This window comes from Prenolepis imparis, unplaced genomic scaffold (genome assembly GCF_030444845.1).
Source record: "Prenolepis imparis isolate NDT839.2.m4 unplaced genomic scaffold, iyPreImpa1.0 SCAF_2, whole genome shotgun sequence".
NCBI classification, from domain to species: domain Eukaryota; kingdom Metazoa; phylum Arthropoda; class Insecta; order Hymenoptera; family Formicidae; genus Prenolepis; species Prenolepis imparis.
In genome coordinates, this window is record NW_028141160.1 from 23300817 (window position 1) to 23320223 (window position 19407).

The window sequence follows — 19407 nt, forward strand, 5'->3', positions numbered from 1 at the left end:
ACAGACATAATCCAACTTCTTTGGTTGGATATAGAGGCAACATGGAACAAATAACAATTATATATATGAAAATATATAATCTCTATTTTATGCTGAAATACATATTTAATACTATTTATAATTTAAGAAAGAAAGATTAAACGTTAATATCGAAGAACGTAAATGCTATCTCCTTGAAATTCAACTCAGAGCACGCAGTTCACACACGTATATATGTATGTGGCTTGCCCATGTGCGGCGTTCGTAAAATAGCACGCTTGCTAGAGACTCTACAGACATCTATGAATAGACAACATAAAGAGCTCTTCTGAAAGATATTTTACAAAAGATAACTTACTGATATCATTTTTAAGAGAAATTAATAAGGTCTTCAAAAGTTCTCTTACTAATATCATTTTTGAGAAAAATTAATGAAGTCTTCAAAAAGTTCTCTTAAAGAGCTCTTCCTCTCAATAATGCTCACTGGGATGTGATTATAGCAATTTGAATTTGAAAACTATTATAAATATTGGCTCTCTGCATTCAGAAAACAATGAAATAATTGGAAGTAACAATATTGTCTCTGTAAAGCTGCTATATTATAAATATTATATAGAGATAAATGTAATATTGAATGGATTATCTTAGAAGAACAAAACATAATCGAATCATTATTTTTCTTGCATAAGTCTTTTGTACAAGGATTAAAAAATGTGATATATCTTTTTTTTATGAAAACTTATTACTATATGCATATTTCAAATCTTTTTATGCTATGTGCGTTCTACGCCAATATATATGCATACAATGCATATCTTATAATATTTATATTTTATAATATATTCTATATATATTAAAAATCTATTCATTGTTTCCTAAATGTAGTCAAGAAGGTCAAGAAAAATATAAGTATCGAGCAAGGTACAGAGAATGTTGCTTGCAGTTATGTACATTTTATACATCATTACGTTATAAAAAAGGAAACATTTATGGAAAATTTTATTTTATAAGTGTTCAATGTCGAATATTTCATAATCTTATCAATGCATTCAATAAAAATAATAAGCAAAGTTATCAAAATTTAAAGCAAATAAAAACAGTATTACTAATTTAACAAACATCAAAATTTATCAGCTTCGAAAACAAGATAACATAAAACTACGCAGAAATGTCTGACGGACATTATCTTTCTGTTTGGCATTTAAAGGAAGAGATATTAAGTTGAAAGTTATATTGTTTGACAGCTCATAATCCCTCTTCTTCGGTTGAACTTTATATCTCGACTATATAGGTATGCAAAATACGAGTATGCACAAGATAGACTCGTGGACTCCCTTTATTCATTATCTATCACTCGTTCGACTATGTCGCCACTCTTGCTTGTGGTACTTGCGCTACTCTTAGCGTACAAATTATACAAATTCGTTTACGACAAGCCACCCAATTCACCTCCAGGTAAGCTGATGTTAAATTTACATTTATTTGATAAATTTTTTTTAATTCTTAATTACAATTTTTTCAATCTTCGAATCTCGAAAGTATCGAATATTGGATACTTTACATATATTTTCATTTATGTTGTATTTATGGTATATTTACATTTAATGAATATTTTTATAATACAAATAGAAATCAATTTAACGATATCTTTCATATTTTGCTATAATCATTGTTTTTATTTATGATGATTGATGTAGGTCTTATCAGGATTCCAATAGGAGGGTCTTACTGGCTGTTCTTATGGAGAAACTACAAATACGTACATTTGGGTATGGACTATTATGCGAAAAAGCTAAAATCAAAACTTTACAGCTGCTATATGGGCGATTATTTTGTGGTGATTGCGAATGATTATGCTAACATAAAGGAGATACTCTCGAAGGAGGAGTACGATGGTCGAGTTACAGATGCGGATCATATAAAAGATCGAGCTTTTAAAAAAAAGCTAGGTAATGCTAATTTTTATTCATTCATTTACTTCTTGATAAATAGCGATATTTCTTGCAAGAAGATCTTTTATTTTTCTTTTGTCTTTTCTTTCAATAATATACTGGAAATATTTAATGTGTAACGTGACAAATAGATAACGGCAGATAATTAAAACATAAATATAAGATGGACTTGTTTTAGAAACACGCCAGATAATATATAAAATGTTGTAAAATTTTGCAGGTATATTTTTCATCGATGGCCCACATTGGCAAGAACAGAGAAGATTTGCTCTTCGTCATATGCGCGACTTTGGATTCGGTCGACGTCAAGAGAAGCTCGAGAGCGAGATCATGGACGAGATGACCTTATTCATCGACATCTTAAAAAACGGACCCATTTATGATGGAGAAAAGGTGCGGTCGTTCTATGAGAAATCATAATTATGCAAAAATCATTATTTCAATGAATTTTAATTTGGCAGGAAATAATAAGGGGAAATTTGGCTCTCTTTCCGGACGTTTTGTACGCGTCGTCAGCAAATAATATATGGAATGTGATGTTCGGTCAAAGATTCGACAGAAGCGAGCACGATATCTCGCGGCATCTCTGTCGTTCGGCTTTAATGTTTCAAAGAGCAAATGATCCGTCCGGCGGTGCGCTTTTTCAACGACCGTTCTTGAAACACTTCGGCAATATGTTTGGCTATAAGAATCATATTAAAGGAAATTACGCGATAGTAGATGTTGTCAAGGTAGATGGTTTTTTATCAAACAAATATAATTACATGAAATCTAATCTTGATTTAAATCTAATTTCTATTATGCACACTTGAATCGTTATGTAATTTTCGAAGTTTCATGTTATATTATCTAATAATTAGACTCAATACTTTTTTGTATTAAACTGAAAAAGAACGTAATGTGTATATATAGAGTGTTCTAAAAAGGTACGGCCAAAATTTAGGGAGATATTCCTCACATCTAAAGGATGAAAAAATGTTATATGAACATGGGTACGGAAACGCAGTTTAATACAAAAAAGTTCTGAGTCTAATTATTAGATAATATAACATAAAACTTTGAAAATTACATAGCGATTCAGTGTGTGTGGGAAGGGGGGGGAGAAGGGAATGAAATTAGCTCACATATTTTATTTAATTTGAAAGTAATTCATTCTGTCATCAATAGATAGATAAAATATATATATCTAGCAATGTTATTAAACTTAATCTGTTCTGATTTTAAAATAGCCGAAATAACTAGATATAAGATTTATATATAGATCGTATAAAACAAACAGAAATATCTATTTCCCAACCAGAGGGAGGGTTACTGCATGTGTCATTCTTTCTATTCTCTCTCATGGTTGAGGGACAAACACTGACACACTATCGGATGAATTAATTTTATTATATGCTGAAGATGGTCCAAATCCATGGACCGAAACGTACAAGTTCTAAATAAATCTACATTAATTAAGATATTTGCACCTTTCTTACCGCGCTCGGCTCTTAATTTGCCTTCTTTACCTTAAATATCTTTATTGTTTTAAAGATATAATCACATGTTTTATGATTTCATAGAAAGGTCTGGAACGCCAAAAAGCTACTCTCAGTGAAAACGTCGATAAGGGTTTCATCGATAAATATCTGAAAAAACTAAACGAGGATGATAAGTCACCTTATTTTACGGAGGAGCAGTTGATCATTTTATTGGTAGATATTATGTTTCCCGCTTTCTCCGCAGTACCAGGCGTTATTACCCACGCTATTAAGCACTTGATGCATAATCCTAAAATTATGAAGAAAGTCCAGAATGAAATAGACAGCGTTGTTGGAACCGGCCGACTCGTCACATGGGAGGATAGAATAAAGTGAGTGAATGCTATTACGCACTTAAAAGTCACGATCTTCATTTTCGAATAGTTAATTTAGATACGCATTCTGCGTATTGATAATTATAGCAAATCTTGTACACAATTCTTATCACATGTACTGAATTAATTTCTTAACAATTTATCTTGTGCAACTGAACATATATGTCACGGATTCGTTATGGTAAAAAATAACTATATATATACACAACAGTATTTATTGCTAAACTATAAAGCAGTTTTTGTCCTTTGGCCGATAAAAAAAAGATGTAATACAATTTATCAAATTTTTTACTAAAATAAGAGAAGCAAAACTTATGTTATAATAATACTGTAGCTCAATATAATCATTAAATTAAATAAAAAAAAGTAATGTACTTTTTGTACAAGATAAAAATAAAAGCTATAATTAAAGATATAGAAAGATGTAAAAAAATAAAAGATATTAAATATAGTAGAACATATTAGCCGTTTCAATTTAAGTAATAACTTTCATGATAAAATTATTATCATTTACAGAGATTTTATATTGATAAGTGGTTTTGAGTTTGATTAAACTGCAGAAATGCAGATATTCTCATTTTATTTCAGTCTGCCCTACATGGAAGCGACAATTCGAGAATCTATGAGAATCGAGACACTCGCTCCGCTCGGTGTAATTCACAGAAGCGTGAAGAAAACCACATTAGGAGGATACGAGATACCGGCAAACACACCAGTTATTACCAATTTAGCGGCAATGAATAATGATCCTGACATGTGGGGCGATCCCGAAAACTTTAGGCCAGAAAGATTTTTGAAAGAAGATGGGCAATTAGGCAAAGACCTAACGCTTCCCTTCGGTTTTGGTAAGCCGATATGCGATGATATTTGTCTAGTAAAAATTCAAATGAGTTCTATATATGTATAAAAAGTACATCAGTTTAAATTTATAATGATAATACTATTATGAAAGAATAATGAAATCCTTTCTGTCTTTACAGGTCGTCGATTATGTGCGGGGGAAACTTATGCCAGATATAATATCTTCCAATCGATAGCTCTCTTGATGCAAAACTTTAACTTTTTTTTCGTTGAGGGTGAGCCGTCGAATCTCGAAGATAAGGTGCCTGGTTTAATCATCACTCCTAAAGAATTATGGATACGCTTAGAATTACGTTGATTTCCACCTTTGTGTCGATATGCGAATCAGATAAGATCCAAGTATGTACAAATATAAAAATATATAGTATCTCCGTATTTCGCGTAAAGATTTAGACAAAAATTTTGGACAATAATGGCTGGCTTTATATTTCGAATCATGCCGTATTTGTATGAGTGATACACATAATTTTAACGTAACTCTTGCGTCTTTGTATGTACGTATGCGTATTGCTCATTACAATTTAAAGATTATTATGATACTGGTTGCATTCGGAAGAAATTATACAATATATAATTTATTATATAATCATTGCAAATAACAATATTGCCTGTAAAGCTATTATACATAGAGATATATAGAGAGATGAATATAGAATTGAACAAATTATCTTAGAAGAAAAAAAAAGCATTGAGTCATTACCCTTTTTGCGGAACTCTTCCAAAGGAGAGAAATCTCATCTTTTTTTTTGTGAAATTTCAATGTGCGTTCTATATTATACACATCTTAGGTGCTAATTATATTACATGCTAGGTGATAGATGCTAATTATATTGCTATTACATATATATTTAAAATAGACATTATTTTGTTTCCTGGACGTAATTAAGATTGGAGGTCAACTAACAATAAGACATAAGTATCAAACAAGGTACAAGAAATATTGCTATTAATTATATATATTTTGTGTGTGTGTGTGTGTGTGTGTGTGTGCACATTACTTTACAATTTCAAAGAAAAATTCCTGAGAGTTAGTGGTCAGCGTTTGTATCTAACAATAGAGTGTTTGTCAGTAAAATTACAGACCATTATTTGCCTGATATTTGTGTCTGGCATTCAAAGGAAGAGATATCATATCAATTGAGAGCAAATGTGTATCTGGCAGCCTATAATTTTATATATTTTCCGCTTTTATTCCAACTTTACATCAACCGTATCTTTTTAAAAAGGAGATAAACTCTTTGCTTTATTCAGTATCTGTCGCTCGTGCAACTATGTCTCCGTTCTTGATTGTGGTATTTGCGCTTCTCGTCGTATACAAATTATATAGATTTGCTTATGACAGGCCGTCTAATACACCTCCAAGTAAGCTGATATCAAATTTGCTTGATAAATTCTATTATTCGATCATTTCGATTTGTTTCAATTTCCAGTATCGCGAATACTGGATGCTATTTTCTAATATGAATATTATCCATATTTGTTGTGTGAGCACACATTAATATAAATCATTTACCATTAGATAAAAATACATTTTCATATACATACAAATATGTATGTATTCATACTATATTTCATATTATATTTATGTTTAACGATTTTCGTTTTATAGTATAAACAGAATTCTGATTAACAATATTTATCTCGGCGCTAATTAATTGTTTTGATCTTCGATCTTGCTTATGTTTATGAGAGTTCTATGATGTAGGTCTTATAAGGATTCCAATAGGAGGGTCTTACTGGCTGTTCTTATGGAGAAACTACAAATACGTACATTTGGGTATGGACTATTATGCGAAAAAGCTAAAATCAAAACTTTACAGCTGCTATATGGGCGATTATTTTGTGGTGATTGCGAATGATTATGCTAACATAAAGGAGATACTCTCGAAGGAGGAGTACGATGGTCGAGTTACAGATGCGGATTATATAAAAGATCGAGCTTTTAAAAAAAAGCTAGGTAATGCTAGGCACAATTTATTCATTCGTTTTCTTTATATTTCCTGATAAATTATTATGATATTTTTTGCATAAAGAGAATATTTTTTTTCTTCTATTCTCTTTTCTTTTAATATAACAAACAAACATTTAACGTTTATGCGACAAATAGCGGTAGATAATTAAAATGTAAATATTTAGATGGACTGGTTTTAAAAACGCGTCGAGTCATATATAAATATTGTAAAATTTTGCAGGTATATTTTTCATCGAAGGCCCACAATGGCAAGAACAGAGAAGATTCGCTCTTCGTCATATGCGCGACTTTGGATTCGGTCGACGTCAAGAGAAGCTCGAGAGCGAGATCATGGACGAGATGACCTTATTCATCGACATCTTAAAAAACGGACCCATTTATGATGGAGAAAAGGTGCGGTCGTTCTATGAGAAATCATAATTATGCAAAAATCATTATTTCAATGAATTTTGATTTGGCAGGAAATAATAAGGGGAAATTTGGCTCTCTTCCCGGACGTTTTGTACGCGTCGTCAGCAAATAATATATGGAATGTGATGTTTGGTCAAAGATTTGACAGAAGCGAGCATGATATTTCACGGCATCTCTGTCGTTCGGCTTTAATGTTTCAAAGAGCAAATGATCCGTCCGGCGGTGCGCTTTTTCAACAACCGTTCTTGAAACACTTCGGCAATATGTTTGGCTATAAGAATCATATAAAAGCAAATTACGCGATAGTAGATGTTGTCAAGGTAGATGGTTTTTTATCAAACAAATATAATTACATGAAATCTAATCTTGATTTAAGGCTCCTGTATATTCGATTGCCAAGTCCGTAAAATGTGTACAACAGCGCCACATTTGGCAAAACTATAAACTATGAAGCGTGAAAATGACATAAATTATTCTTGCGACTTACAGCGTCATTTATCATTTTAGTGCAGTGTTTCTATTTTTAAAGTAATTGTTATAGTGTTAAAATATACCGAAGACTCATTTTGTTGTAATTTAATATGTAAAAGCAAATATTTATTTCATTTCGATACCTGTCAAACAGCGGGTTTTCGTCCTTGATTAGGCTCAATTCAATTCGACATATACAATGTTATTTATTGCTTACCCAAACAAAAGGAGAGTTTTCGGTATATTTTACAAGTCGGTTCGATCGGTTACAAATCCTATTTTATTGAAAAACATTTTTATTTTAGCGTAAGTCGCAAGAATTTTCATGGTATATTTTCTCGCTTCTGACGTCATCAATTCAAGATGGCTGCAGTGAGTATGCAGGAGCCTTAAATGCGCATTTAAATCGCTATATATGTAGTTTTTAAAAAAGTTTCATGTTATATAATCTAGTTAGATTCAGAACTTTTTTTGTATTAAGGTTCCTGGGTGTTCACCGCGGCCATATTGGAATCGTGACGTCAGAGGCGAGAAAACACACGCTATTTTTTTTTAGATGCCATTTCTAAATAAAAACATATTTGCATAAAATAACACTTAAGATCTCTTTAATACACTTCTAAAAAACGCCGAAAACTATTCTTTTCCCTTGACAGTCGATCAACAACCGTAAAATGATCGAGATATCAGACTTTGACATGCGGAATGACTGCGCATGTGCAAAGACCAGAAGGACTGGGCCTCATAATATTACATTTTACAGCTGTTGATTGATTATAAAGGGAAAAGGATAGTTTTCGGCGTTTTTTAGAAGTGTATTAAAGAGATCTTAAGTGTTATTTTATGCAAATATGTTTTTATTTAGAAAAATGGCATCTAAAAAAAATAGCGTGTGTTTTCTCGCCTCTGACGTCACGATTCCGACATGGTCGGCAAGGTACCAGGAGCCTTAAACTGAAGAAACATAATGTATATGTATTTATGTGGGTGAATTAGCTCACATATTTTATATTTAATCTGAAATTAATTTATTATATATCAACGGGCGATAGATAAAATATATATTTAGCAATTTTATTAAACTTAAGCTGTTTTGATTTTATTAAAATAGCTAGATATAAGATTTAATAATATATAATATATATTTGTTTGTTTTATATATAGTATATATATATGTATGTTTTATGATTTCATAGAAAGGTTTGGAGCGTCAAAAAGCTACTCTCAGTGAGAACGTTGATCGAGGATTCGTCGATAATTATCTGAAAAAACTAAACGAAGATGATAAGTCACCTTATTTTACGGAGGAGCAAATGATTATTTTACTAGTCGATATGATGTTCCCCGCTTTCTCCGCGCTACCAACTGTTATTACCCACGTTATTAAGCATTTGATGCATAATCCTAAAGTTATGAAGAAAGTTCAGAATGAAATAGATAGTGTTGTTGGAACAGGCCGATTCGTCACATGGGAGGACAGAATAAAGTGAGTTAATGCTGTTACATACTTAAAGGCCACGATCTTCATTCTCGAATACACCGCCTATTGATAATTATAGCAAATCTTTTATCACAATTCTTATCACATATATTTAATTAATTTCTTAAGAATTTATTATATGCAATTAAATATATGTATATGTCACGGATTCAATGGTAAAAAAGAAACTGTATAAATACACAAGTATGTTTATTGCTATATTATAATGCAGTTTTTGTCCTTTGGTCACAATAAGGAAAAAATGTAATACAATTTATTATCAATTTTTTTATTAAAATGAGCGAAGCAGAACTTGTTTTATATATATATATATATATATAATTATTAAATTAAACGAAAGACAAGTAATGTATTTTAAAGATAAGATATTTTGTCTTTGAAGAAAAAAATAAGAGATATTAAATATAGTAGAACACACATTAGCCGTTTCAATTTATGTGATAACTTTCATGATAAAAGTATTGTCATTTACAGAGATTTTACATTAGTATTAGTTTTGATTCTGATTAAGCTGCACGCAGAAATACCGATATTCTCCTTTTTTTTTTAGATTGCCCTACATAGAAGCGACAATCCGAGAATCTATGAGATTGGAGACGCTCGCTCCACTCGGCGTAATTCACAGATGCGTGAAGAAAACCACATTAGGAGGGTACGAGATACCGGCAAACACACCAGTTCTTACCAATTTAGCGGCAATGCATAATGATCCTGATATGTGGGGCGATCCCGAAAACTTTAGGCCAGAAAGATTTTTGAAAGAAGATGGACAATTAGGCAAAGACTTAACGCTTCCCTTCGGTTTTGGTGAGTCGATATGCGATAATATAGCAGAAAAAAAAATTCAACTGAGTCTTCTACATGTAAAAAGTACATCAGTTTTTTTACACAATTTATAATGATAATAATACTAATATAAAAAAATAATTCAATCTCCTACTCGTGTTTATAGGTCGCAGATTATGCGCGGGAGAAACTTATGCCAGATTTAATATCTTTGAAGCGGTAGCTCTCTTGGTGCAGAACTTTAACTTCTTTTTCGTTGAGGGTGAACCATCGAGGCTCGAGGACAAGGTACCTGGTTTAATCATTAGTCCCAAAGAATTATGGATACGTTTAGAATTACGTTGATTTTCGTCTTTGTCTTGATTTGAATTAAATAAAAATATATGTGGGAGTATATATTTATATATATATACTCCCAGTCATATAGTCCCGGGACACCCGGTATATATATAAATATATACTCCCACATATATTTTAAAGGACCTACTCAAATATCTCAGAAACACTGCGTTAAATCGAAAAATGTTTCCTACAAAAGTTGTAGGGTTTCGAGGGGGACATAATATAGTAATATTCATATGACCTTGGGCGGCGCCTCCAAGGTCAAGTGAAGGTGAGAATGAATTTTTTAAATGGAAATCCATATTTTTTATTATAACATCTTTTTCTACTAATGAATTTTTTAAATGGAAACCCATATTTTTTATTATAACATCTTTTTCTACTAATTAATTTGAACAACTTTTATCTGAAGCATTTTTTTATTTTCCTAATATTTTTTCTTTTTTTCAAAATTCATTCTCACCTTCATTTGACCTTGGAGACGCCGCCCAAGGTCATATGAATATTACTATGTTATGTCCCCCTCGAAACCCTACAACTTTTGTAGGAAACATTTTTCGATTTAACGCAGTGTTTCTGACAATGAGATATTTGAGTGGGTCCTTTAAAATGGGACACCTGGTATATATATGATAATAATAATTGAAAGATCTGTACAAATTCTTTGTGGGGAGTTTTATAACAAACAATAAAAACAAAGATTATAGAAGCAAAACTAGGAATACTAAAATATAAAATAATAGAACAGTAGTAGAATATAGAATGTAAAAATAGAATGTAGAAAGCAGAAAATGAAAAAACCTTATAACAATATGTCATATGTTGGATTCAAATATTACAAATTTATTTCACATGTGAGACAAAAATAATTACAGTGTGTCTTGTTTAAAGCAATCGAGATACGCTCATGAAGATGCGTATGTTGGAACATTTAGAATACTAGCCATCCTTATCTTTCACAGAGAGCTTTTCTCTTTCCCCTTATAATTACAACAAAATTTCATTTTACATTAAAATTTAATATATATGTCATATAATATGTACACTGTCGTTTTCTTCAAGTAAAAGCGGAGAAAAATTAACCAATTTTTTGTGCTGTATAAATGCTATATGTATAAATGCTGATCGCGTTAAGAATAACCATAGTATACGACTAGTGTCACTTTTATGAATTGTGATGTAGAATTGGAGAAACAGAAATTTCCAGACTTTTAAAAATTTTTAGAAGAACTTGTAAAGATTTTAGAAAGTCTTGTAAACATGTCTGTCGCACAAACAAAATTATATAATCAGTTTTCGAAATCTCAAAAAAAAAGTTCGCAATTGCGGTTCAGATTATCAGAAACACAGTAGAGATTTCTTGTGTGGACAATCCGCAATGATACTAGATATTATCAGTAGTAGTAATCGTTCTTGAGATAAGTACTTTCATATATCGCTAATTACGATCAGGAAAAAAAATAAAGCAAATCACACTTCTTTTATAGTTGAACGATCAAACGTGAAACCCGAAATTGTTAGTTTTGTATTTGCAGCGTCAATGTTTCGTAAACAGAACAAATGCAGTCCCTTTATTTAATAATTTCGAATTTAACTAATGGCCAGCTTTACATTTTTCATCATGTGTGTATTTATGTAACTAATACAGTATTAATTGCATGGCAATTTTATTATAAAGACAGAATATATATATATATATATATATATATATATATATATATATATATATATATTGTACACAGCTTTTTAAATCGGAACTACATATTGTAATTAATTACAAACATGATACATGTTGTATCAATTGTTCACATAAACAAATCTCACATCTTGATATGAAAATCAAGATGTCGCGAGTATAAATCTATTTGCGATAATTCGGGCAACGTTTTTAAATTCACTTTCGGATTGTTCGTTCGAATATGCAAATATATGTACAGAGAAATGCAATTAGACCTGAATGTCTCCATAATTCATAATTAAAATTCAATGATGTATGTATGAATATTTTCTTATCATACATAGCTCTTGCATGTATATATATATACACACACATAATCAAATCACGCATTTTCCTGGACATTCACGACTTGCCAGAACGTAACATTTCAACTTATCGCGAGCATAACTTTATTCTCTGTGTACCAAAACGTACAGTCCAAGACATGCTAATACTGCATACTTAAACTTTGGATATTCGTTCATATATATAGTGACCATGCCAACGTACGGTAGAAAGCCTCTTGCCCGACCGACCACATCCTTATGCGTCAACCACAGCTGACCAGGCGCGTACAAGCCTCGGTCGTCCACGGAATTGTTGTCACCTTTTGTAAGGAACTTGACTGTATTATTTTGGTCACCTCTGGAAATTTGACGTCTTTTATTTTCATGTTACATTACTGCTTTATTTGTATTTCACGCATAAAACTTACTTTTCATGAAGCTTAAGTACTCTGTGTACAATAGGTATATCTCTGCCCTCGACTTTGAAAACAACGATCTCACCCACTCTTACCGGCTCATCTTGATAATTAGTGAGGAAGAGTAAATCGCCTCTGTGAAACGCAGGTTCCATGCTACCGCTGTTAAGAATTAACACACATCAAATGTTATTGATTTTACAGATGTCCTCTTTACAAGTTTATGTAATCATCCTAATACGCAACATAACGTTTGCTGCTATCGTGTATTTCCTGCCAATATATTTCTACATAAGAATTTTAATTTTTCTACACAGTAAAACACATGTATTATACTGTCAATAGAAGTAAATGAGTAGTCGATTACAAATGGGCAAATTTTCAGCGATAAAAGACATGAAAAATTAATGTCAGATGCAGTATATAGGGAAGCTATAGGTTAGATCAGTCCATTTCTATACCTCAGTACCACCACGATAGGGCTCTCGCTGCCGGTGACGACCATCAGACCCTTCCATATCATCAGGGCGGACGAGACTATCATGCCAAAGCTCAATACTTGATACAGGAACTGAAAATTAGAGAGCACCGATATATAGCCACCATATGCGACCTCCGGACAAACGCGGTAACGACGTGTCGTTGCAGGGAAAGATTTACCTGGCGTTTATTCATACGTCGAACATCGTCAAATACCGATTGCAACATGATGACGAGAGCGATTTGCGGGGACTCGACGGTGATGGAAGAAAATATCTCTCCAGTTTCGTTGATTCGAACACAACCGGCAACCAAATTGTCTACCACCACAGATTACATATAAATATGTCCACCATTGGCACCAAGTTTCGCTATCACCACGTCACGTAAACAATGAACAGGGAACAGCGAATCGATAGAATCAGCGGAACGGCCGGAGTGGATCAAACTTGGGTCATAGAAGACGAAGCTTAGATATAAAGGAGCCTATTAGATCATGGAGGTAAGAAATAACAGGGCTGCGTTCGTAAACGTTACCCGCAGGGTACAAATGTCTCTGAACTCGTTCAGAAAGTCAAAAAACACATCAATGGTGGAAAAGCTACCTTTACCCACATGTGTTCAGAAAGTTCTTGAGGAATTACCCAGGGACTTGATTCTTGAATTCATTCGCAAGAGAAACGTGTACGCAAATTCGGCTCTTACAGAAAAGTTGCAAGTTGATTGGCTAAAAGCCATGCGATAGCCAATCAACTTGCAACTTTTCTGTAAGAGCCGAATTTGCGTATACGTTTCTCTTGCGAATGAATTCAAGAATCGAGTCCCAGGGTGCTCCTTATGTACCCTGCTCGCGACTGAGGTAGAGTTTACCCGTCATGCGCAGAAATGCAAGATGTCTGGAGGTATGCTTTATGGTGGAGATGAGAAGTTCGAACATTGAATAATGAATGGTAAATATATAGTAATATTAGAAGTCGATAAGATTATTAATACTAATTGTTAATTTGTATAATTTTTTCATTTATTTCTAAATATTATATATCACTTCTTTAACGCAAATTAATTTTAATCTTGGTTTAACTTACTTTTCATCTTTTTCTAATTCTAAAAGTTAAAAAAAAAATAAATAGTAAATTAAACTGAGATTAAAGTTCATCCACATTAGAATTTTACAAATAAACAGTGATGAAGATAATTATTCAAAATAATATGATGATAATTACTTTTGACAAATTTATATTACGCGATCGTTTTACCTCAAGATCGTTCATAAACTTTAGGTAGTCCTTGGAGATCGATGTGTCCCTACACATTCACCTGACTAGTCCCCGTAAAGTTAACCTATACCTCATAGAGTAAGGTTTACGAACGCACCCCAGGAGGGAGGATATACCCCCCTTGACTGGCAAGCAGACGTAAGGGGGGAACACTAAGCGCCATATTGGTGTGGCTTATCGAAGCGCGACATTTGAAATAGTGATGAAAGCACACACAAAAAAAGGAAAAATTCATAAATAATATTTATAAATATGATATATATATATATATTGTATGTATAATAGTAATATATATATTGTGCTATGCCATATAAGGCTTGTTTTCTATTCCTGCATTGGCTGAACTGTGCACACTGGTGCAATAAGTTAGAGTGAGACAAAATATACTTTATTGTCTCATTCTAACTTATTGCATCAGTTCAGGAATAGAAAACAAGCCTATTGTAAGCGAATCTGTATGTATTTAGTAGCATGGGCATTTATTTTATAATATTTTATAACTTTTATATCTTTTTAAAACAAAATTAATGTGAGATCCGATTTATTCGCCAAACGTGTTTCTCACTTACTTGGTTCAGTTAGGTTAGATAAGATGAAAAAAAAAAATACAAAACGCCATATTACTATGGCCAACCAATCACATTTGGTGTTACCCCCCCTACTTAAAAGGCTTTACACTCCCTCCTGTTATTTCTTACCTCCATGTATTAGATTAATTTGACTAATAGTCCAGTCAAATTAGATCAAATATAGCGATTTAAAAAAATAACCGGTAAAAAGCTATAAATTGGTGGAGACCTTTATGGCCGGTATTCATAGTCCGTTCTTATTTCAAGACCGTCTTAAGTAATGTCTTAAGATGCAAATACGGTTCTGTGATTGGTTAATCACATCTTAAGATTGTACTTAAGACATTCTTAAATATAAGAACCGACTATGAATACCGGCCTATCTTGGCATACTATGCGTACGCCAATTTACACGTTCATGTCGATTATTTGCCAAAAACATTAAGAAATTCGTCCAGCTCCTAATTTTAACATACACCATTCGATTCAGAAGATCGAAAACCATAAGAAACTATATTTTTCATAATTTATTTTTACTGCAAAAACATCGAACAAGGCATGTAAACACCTGGGAACTGGAATGCCGTTTATTCACTTAAAACGTCAATAAATTTATCTAGCACCCGATTTTAATATACACTGTTCGATTAAGTGGATCAATAATTATAAAAATGTGTGTTTATTTTTTTACTGCAAAAAAATTAAACCTGCGAATTCAAACATTTGTGACTCGCGATACACGCGTCTGACTCGCCGCGCCGCGCCGCGCCGTTATCACTTAGCGGCGGCTAGTTTCAGCGTCATAGAAACTATTAAAGATATGAAAAAAATATATTGGACCTTTTTTATAAAGAATTTAATGAGCTTCATTTTTCATTATAACCTTCAATACGATAGGATCAACGATTACCGAGATATGAGGAAAAAACTGAATTGAAGCACCTTTTTTCCAAGATGGCGGATCGAGCCCTGCAGATAGAGGTCCGGACTTTCAGTACGTTCAATAGTATGCCAAGATAAAGGTCTCCACCAATTTATAGCTTTTTACCGGTTATTTTTTTCTTTTTTGCTAATTTGACTGGACTATAAATGACTGGCCTAGAGTTTTTTCGTTCGACCAATCAGGAACAATTATGACGTGGCAATGGAATGTCATTTCTAGATACTCGTGTACTATGGTTGTTCAGAATTGGCGAGGACATGTGTTTACAAATGGCTGCTCTACTGTGTATATAGATAGTATATATTGCGGTGACAGCTAGTTGACAGCTGATTGACGTGTAACTTTCCGACAGGTGACAATTCTCTTGTAAAAGAAAAGATTTACGAAAAAAATTGCCTTCTATTTCACGCAAAAAACAGAAGGCGTCTGCTCAACATTGGACGAACAACTACTTTTGGTTTCGCCGCATCTAATTCTCCCATATCTGTCAATAATAGTTCTAGGATGGCGAGAAAAAAAGATTTACATGCTGTGTTCGTGCGATTTAATTGCTTATTTAAAACAGTGCCATTTATGTATTTGAATAGTATATATAATAACAAAGAGTTACAAAGTCAACTGCTTGTTCTTAATTGTCAGATTTGTCAATAATGAACGGGCAACTCAAAGATTTTTGCGTACAATATGGAGACTTCGGATTGACGAATACATAGTAAGTTCCTTTCCTGAGTTTGTCGCCTGGCTTGATAGTGAAAATCTCGTCAGTTATACGAATACAGTCAGTTGTGTCAGCATCAGGATAAGACGGACCTCTGCAAGAATGACAAGTCGTAATAAGCAAAACAATAGTCAAATAAAAAACAGAAAAAAGTTATAAATAAATGATCCTGAGCAACGGCTTATTCATACCTGCCAAATAGTGCGGAAATTGAGAGAAATCTGAAAAAAATCAGGTATAATGTAACTTCCTTTTTTTAAAAACTTTTTTACACAAATGTATGTAATTTGTATCAAGATTTTTTTTTATTCAAAGAAGAATTCTCATTAGACTCGATTAAACATGCTGATTAATTATAAAAAGACTTACGATTTATTTGTTGGAACACCAGGATATGCACAATTACTGATCAATGTATCGGTGCAATAATCGATGGCTTTGCTATGTGAACATGCAAAATTGACGCCTAAAACATAAATTTTTTTCGTATTGTTTTCTGTCATTCTAGTAACACGCAACATTTTTGCGAATGTGTTAAATATAATAATTAATCTTACCACAGCCTGGTTGATCGGGTCCACCAAAATGAAAATCTATGTCACCTATAGATTTTGGTATTCCGAGAATCGATGTATGAAAATTTATTACATTCGTAGCATCTGACTCGCACAATCTCTCCTTGCAGGTGTTTAACTCAAATAGCGGTGCCGCGGGATCGAGGCCGATGATACGCTGGATTTTGTAGCCCTTCTTCTGGTCTTTTATGTGTTTCGCAGCGAAAGCACACACGTGCGCACCGAGACTGTGACCGATAAATGTGATATTGTACAACGGAAATTCGCAATCCTCCATCAGCGATAGAACGTATCTGAAAAAGAAAAGTCATACGCACGTATATGAATCAAGGACATCGTGTCTTCTTCATTTTACAAAACAGTAAGTTTATTGTTGAATATTATCTAACATTATATATTAGTTATTAATATTATGTATATATATTGTGATAATATGAAAAGTATCATTTAGTATATGACTCTGTTTATTATATCTCAATATTTTATACATATAAAAAATAAGTATATACTTTGCCATAAGTTCGCCTATTTTACGAGTGTTTATCACTGCTTGGGGATATTCCGCTAATCTCGCTATGGGTATCCCATCTTTGCAGGCTGCTTTAGACCAATCTAACGAAAACACTGTATAGCCTTTCTGTAAAAACAAAAAAATTTTTATTAAATTTTTTATTTTTACATTATTTTTTATATGATATATAAAAGAATATATACAAAATAATAGATATGTATGATATATATCTAAAGAATATCTAAAGAATTGTACAAGTTATTTATATATATATATCAACAAGTATCTATTAATATATTGCATTTTGATTTCAATTTTTTTGACATTGTAATATTAATGTAATTTATGTAATATAATTATGTAATATTTACCTTTACGAATTGTGATGCCAAATTATAACTGCTAGTCGTATTTGCATAGCTAATAAAACCATGGACCAAAAAGACAATCGGCTTCGAAGGATCAACATTATCACAGCTTTCTTGTGCGCCGATATTTTTGCCCTCAAAATTAGCACTGAAAAGAGATGGGAATATAAACAGCGCGCAAGAAATGAATTAACGGCGAACTTTTATTTGCGCTTTACCTGTTGTATAAAATCATCGACATGGATTTCGGGCCGAATATACAGGAATCGTTAAATACATTGCCGATTTCATTAATAAAAGGCAAGTCTAAAGGAAGTAAATACACACATCGTATGAAGAATATTAGAAGTATCGCAGCGACGCTCCTCATTACGATATGAAAAAAGGTATTATTGGCTATCGAGGAGAAACTGAATCAAATAATGAGTTTTGCGATATTAAAAGCAAAACTACTCCTTTTATACGTATGTCGGTTTTATAAAAATATTGACACTCGCAACATTATTGGCAACTGTGTAAACTGGCGAGCGCAGGAAACTTTTGTATGTAAGTGTGTTTTACAATACCGGAATATAGAATGTCAAGTGATCAATAAATATCGCCACCGCGTATATAATTCTTCTCTTTGCAATTCGCTTTTATTTTTGACATTATCCGGCAATAAAAATGACGTAGTGCGGCAAATATTATTTCATAACGATCTTGCCCTTGGTATTATATTGCGTATATATCGACCTATTATGCAGCACATATGTTACATATTATACGTTTCGTTTGCATTAATTTAAGAATCAGATTTTATCGAAAAGTTTTTATTGGCCATATTTCGGGAATCGCGTTTTTTTTTATACGAAGCAGTAAAATTGTGTCAAGATATGCAGAAATCGTGCGCGACGAAACCTTGCAAAATTTATTGAAATACAGGGTGAAACAGTTTGTCTTTGACGGAAATTTATGTTCGTGTAAACATTTATGGAAATAACTAGATATAAATTCTCGAATATTCTTCGTTTTTAAATTTGCGGAATAATCGTCGAAAGTAAAATTAATAACGTTATCCATCATTTCCACTACATGTATTACAAAAATTATAGCCTACCGAAAGAATGTATTGAATGTATTTTGAATTTTTTTTGAATATGAATATTTGATTTGTTTGTTTTCATATTGCACTGGTGAACTAGTGTATACACTATGGTACAATAAGATAAAGTGAGACAAATATATTTTGTTTCACTTTAACTTACTGCACTAGTTCACCAGTGCAGCGAAAACAAACAAACCAATTAATTCTTGATTTTTTAAACAATTCTTAATGATTATTACAATATCGTAAAGAATGATATTGTATATATGAAATATTTTTACTCGTATCTTTACAAATGAATCAATTTTATAAAGAATTTTGAATGGAAC

General features: G+C 32.4%; 4 protein-coding genes and 1 long non-coding RNA gene across 7 annotated transcripts; 3 read left to right on the top strand and 2 right to left on the bottom strand.

Moving 5' to 3' along the window:
* Positions 1-813: 813 nt before the first annotated feature.
* On the top strand, positions 814-5112 carry LOC145933010 (putative cytochrome P450 304a1). Of its 2 annotated transcripts, none has more exons than XR_014424801.1 (7): positions 814-1434; positions 1677-1928; positions 2152-2324; positions 2393-2662; positions 3494-3783; positions 4347-4631; positions 4767-4906. XR_014424801.1 is itself a non-coding variant. In XM_083032337.1 (7 exons), exons 1-7 carry the CDS (start codon positions 1344-1346, stop codon positions 4943-4945), a joined length of 1512 nt encoding a protein of 503 aa, XP_082888463.1. In that variant the 5' UTR covers positions 854-1343; the 3' UTR covers positions 4946-5112. The 2 variants fall into 2 exon arrangements, 1 of the variants encoding a protein (XP_082888463.1); XM_083032337.1 differs by having other exon boundaries at positions 854-1434; positions 4375-4631; positions 4767-5112.
* A 535-nt stretch (positions 5113-5647) lies between these two features.
* Positions 5648-10958, top strand: LOC145933011 (putative cytochrome P450 304a1). Its single transcript, XM_083032338.1, has 7 exons — positions 5648-6009; positions 6353-6604; positions 6840-7012; positions 7081-7350; positions 8698-8987; positions 9553-9809; positions 9955-10958. Exons 1-7 carry the CDS (start codon positions 5919-5921, stop codon positions 10131-10133), a joined length of 1512 nt encoding a protein of 503 aa, XP_082888464.1. The 5' UTR covers positions 5648-5918; the 3' UTR covers positions 10134-10958.
* Twr (signal peptidase complex catalytic subunit SEC11 homolog C twr) lies at positions 10951-13471 on the bottom strand. 2 transcript variants are annotated; one of them, XM_083032356.1, is made up of 4 exons: positions 13211-13471; positions 13012-13121; positions 12563-12712; positions 10951-12507 (listed from the first exon to the last, which is right to left on the bottom strand). In XM_083032356.1, the coding sequence occupies exons 1-4, from the start codon at positions 13256-13258 to the stop codon at positions 12258-12260; spliced, it is 558 nt and encodes a 185-aa protein (XP_082888482.1). In that variant the 5' UTR covers positions 13259-13471; the 3' UTR covers positions 10951-12257. The 2 variants fall into 2 exon arrangements, with proteins under 2 accessions (XP_082888482.1, XP_082888483.1); XM_083032357.1 differs by having other exon boundaries at positions 10951-12492; positions 13211-13461.
* Positions 13472-16346: 2875 nt separating this feature from the next.
* LOC145933017 (phospholipase A1-like) lies at positions 16347-18361 on the bottom strand. The gene is made up of 7 exons (XM_083032360.1): positions 18210-18361; positions 17995-18139; positions 17622-17749; positions 17095-17405; positions 16907-17003; positions 16729-16758; positions 16347-16631 (listed from the first exon to the last, which is right to left on the bottom strand). The coding sequence occupies exons 1-7, from the start codon at positions 18359-18361 to the stop codon at positions 16448-16450; spliced, it is 1047 nt and encodes a 348-aa protein (XP_082888486.1). The 3' UTR covers positions 16347-16447.
* On the top strand, positions 16629-18176 carry LOC145933019 (uncharacterized). The gene is made up of 3 exons (XR_014424802.1): positions 16629-16772; positions 17223-17473; positions 18044-18176. It is a non-coding gene; the product is annotated as an uncharacterized LOC145933019 (long non-coding RNA).
* Positions 18362-19407: the final 1046 nt, after the last annotated feature.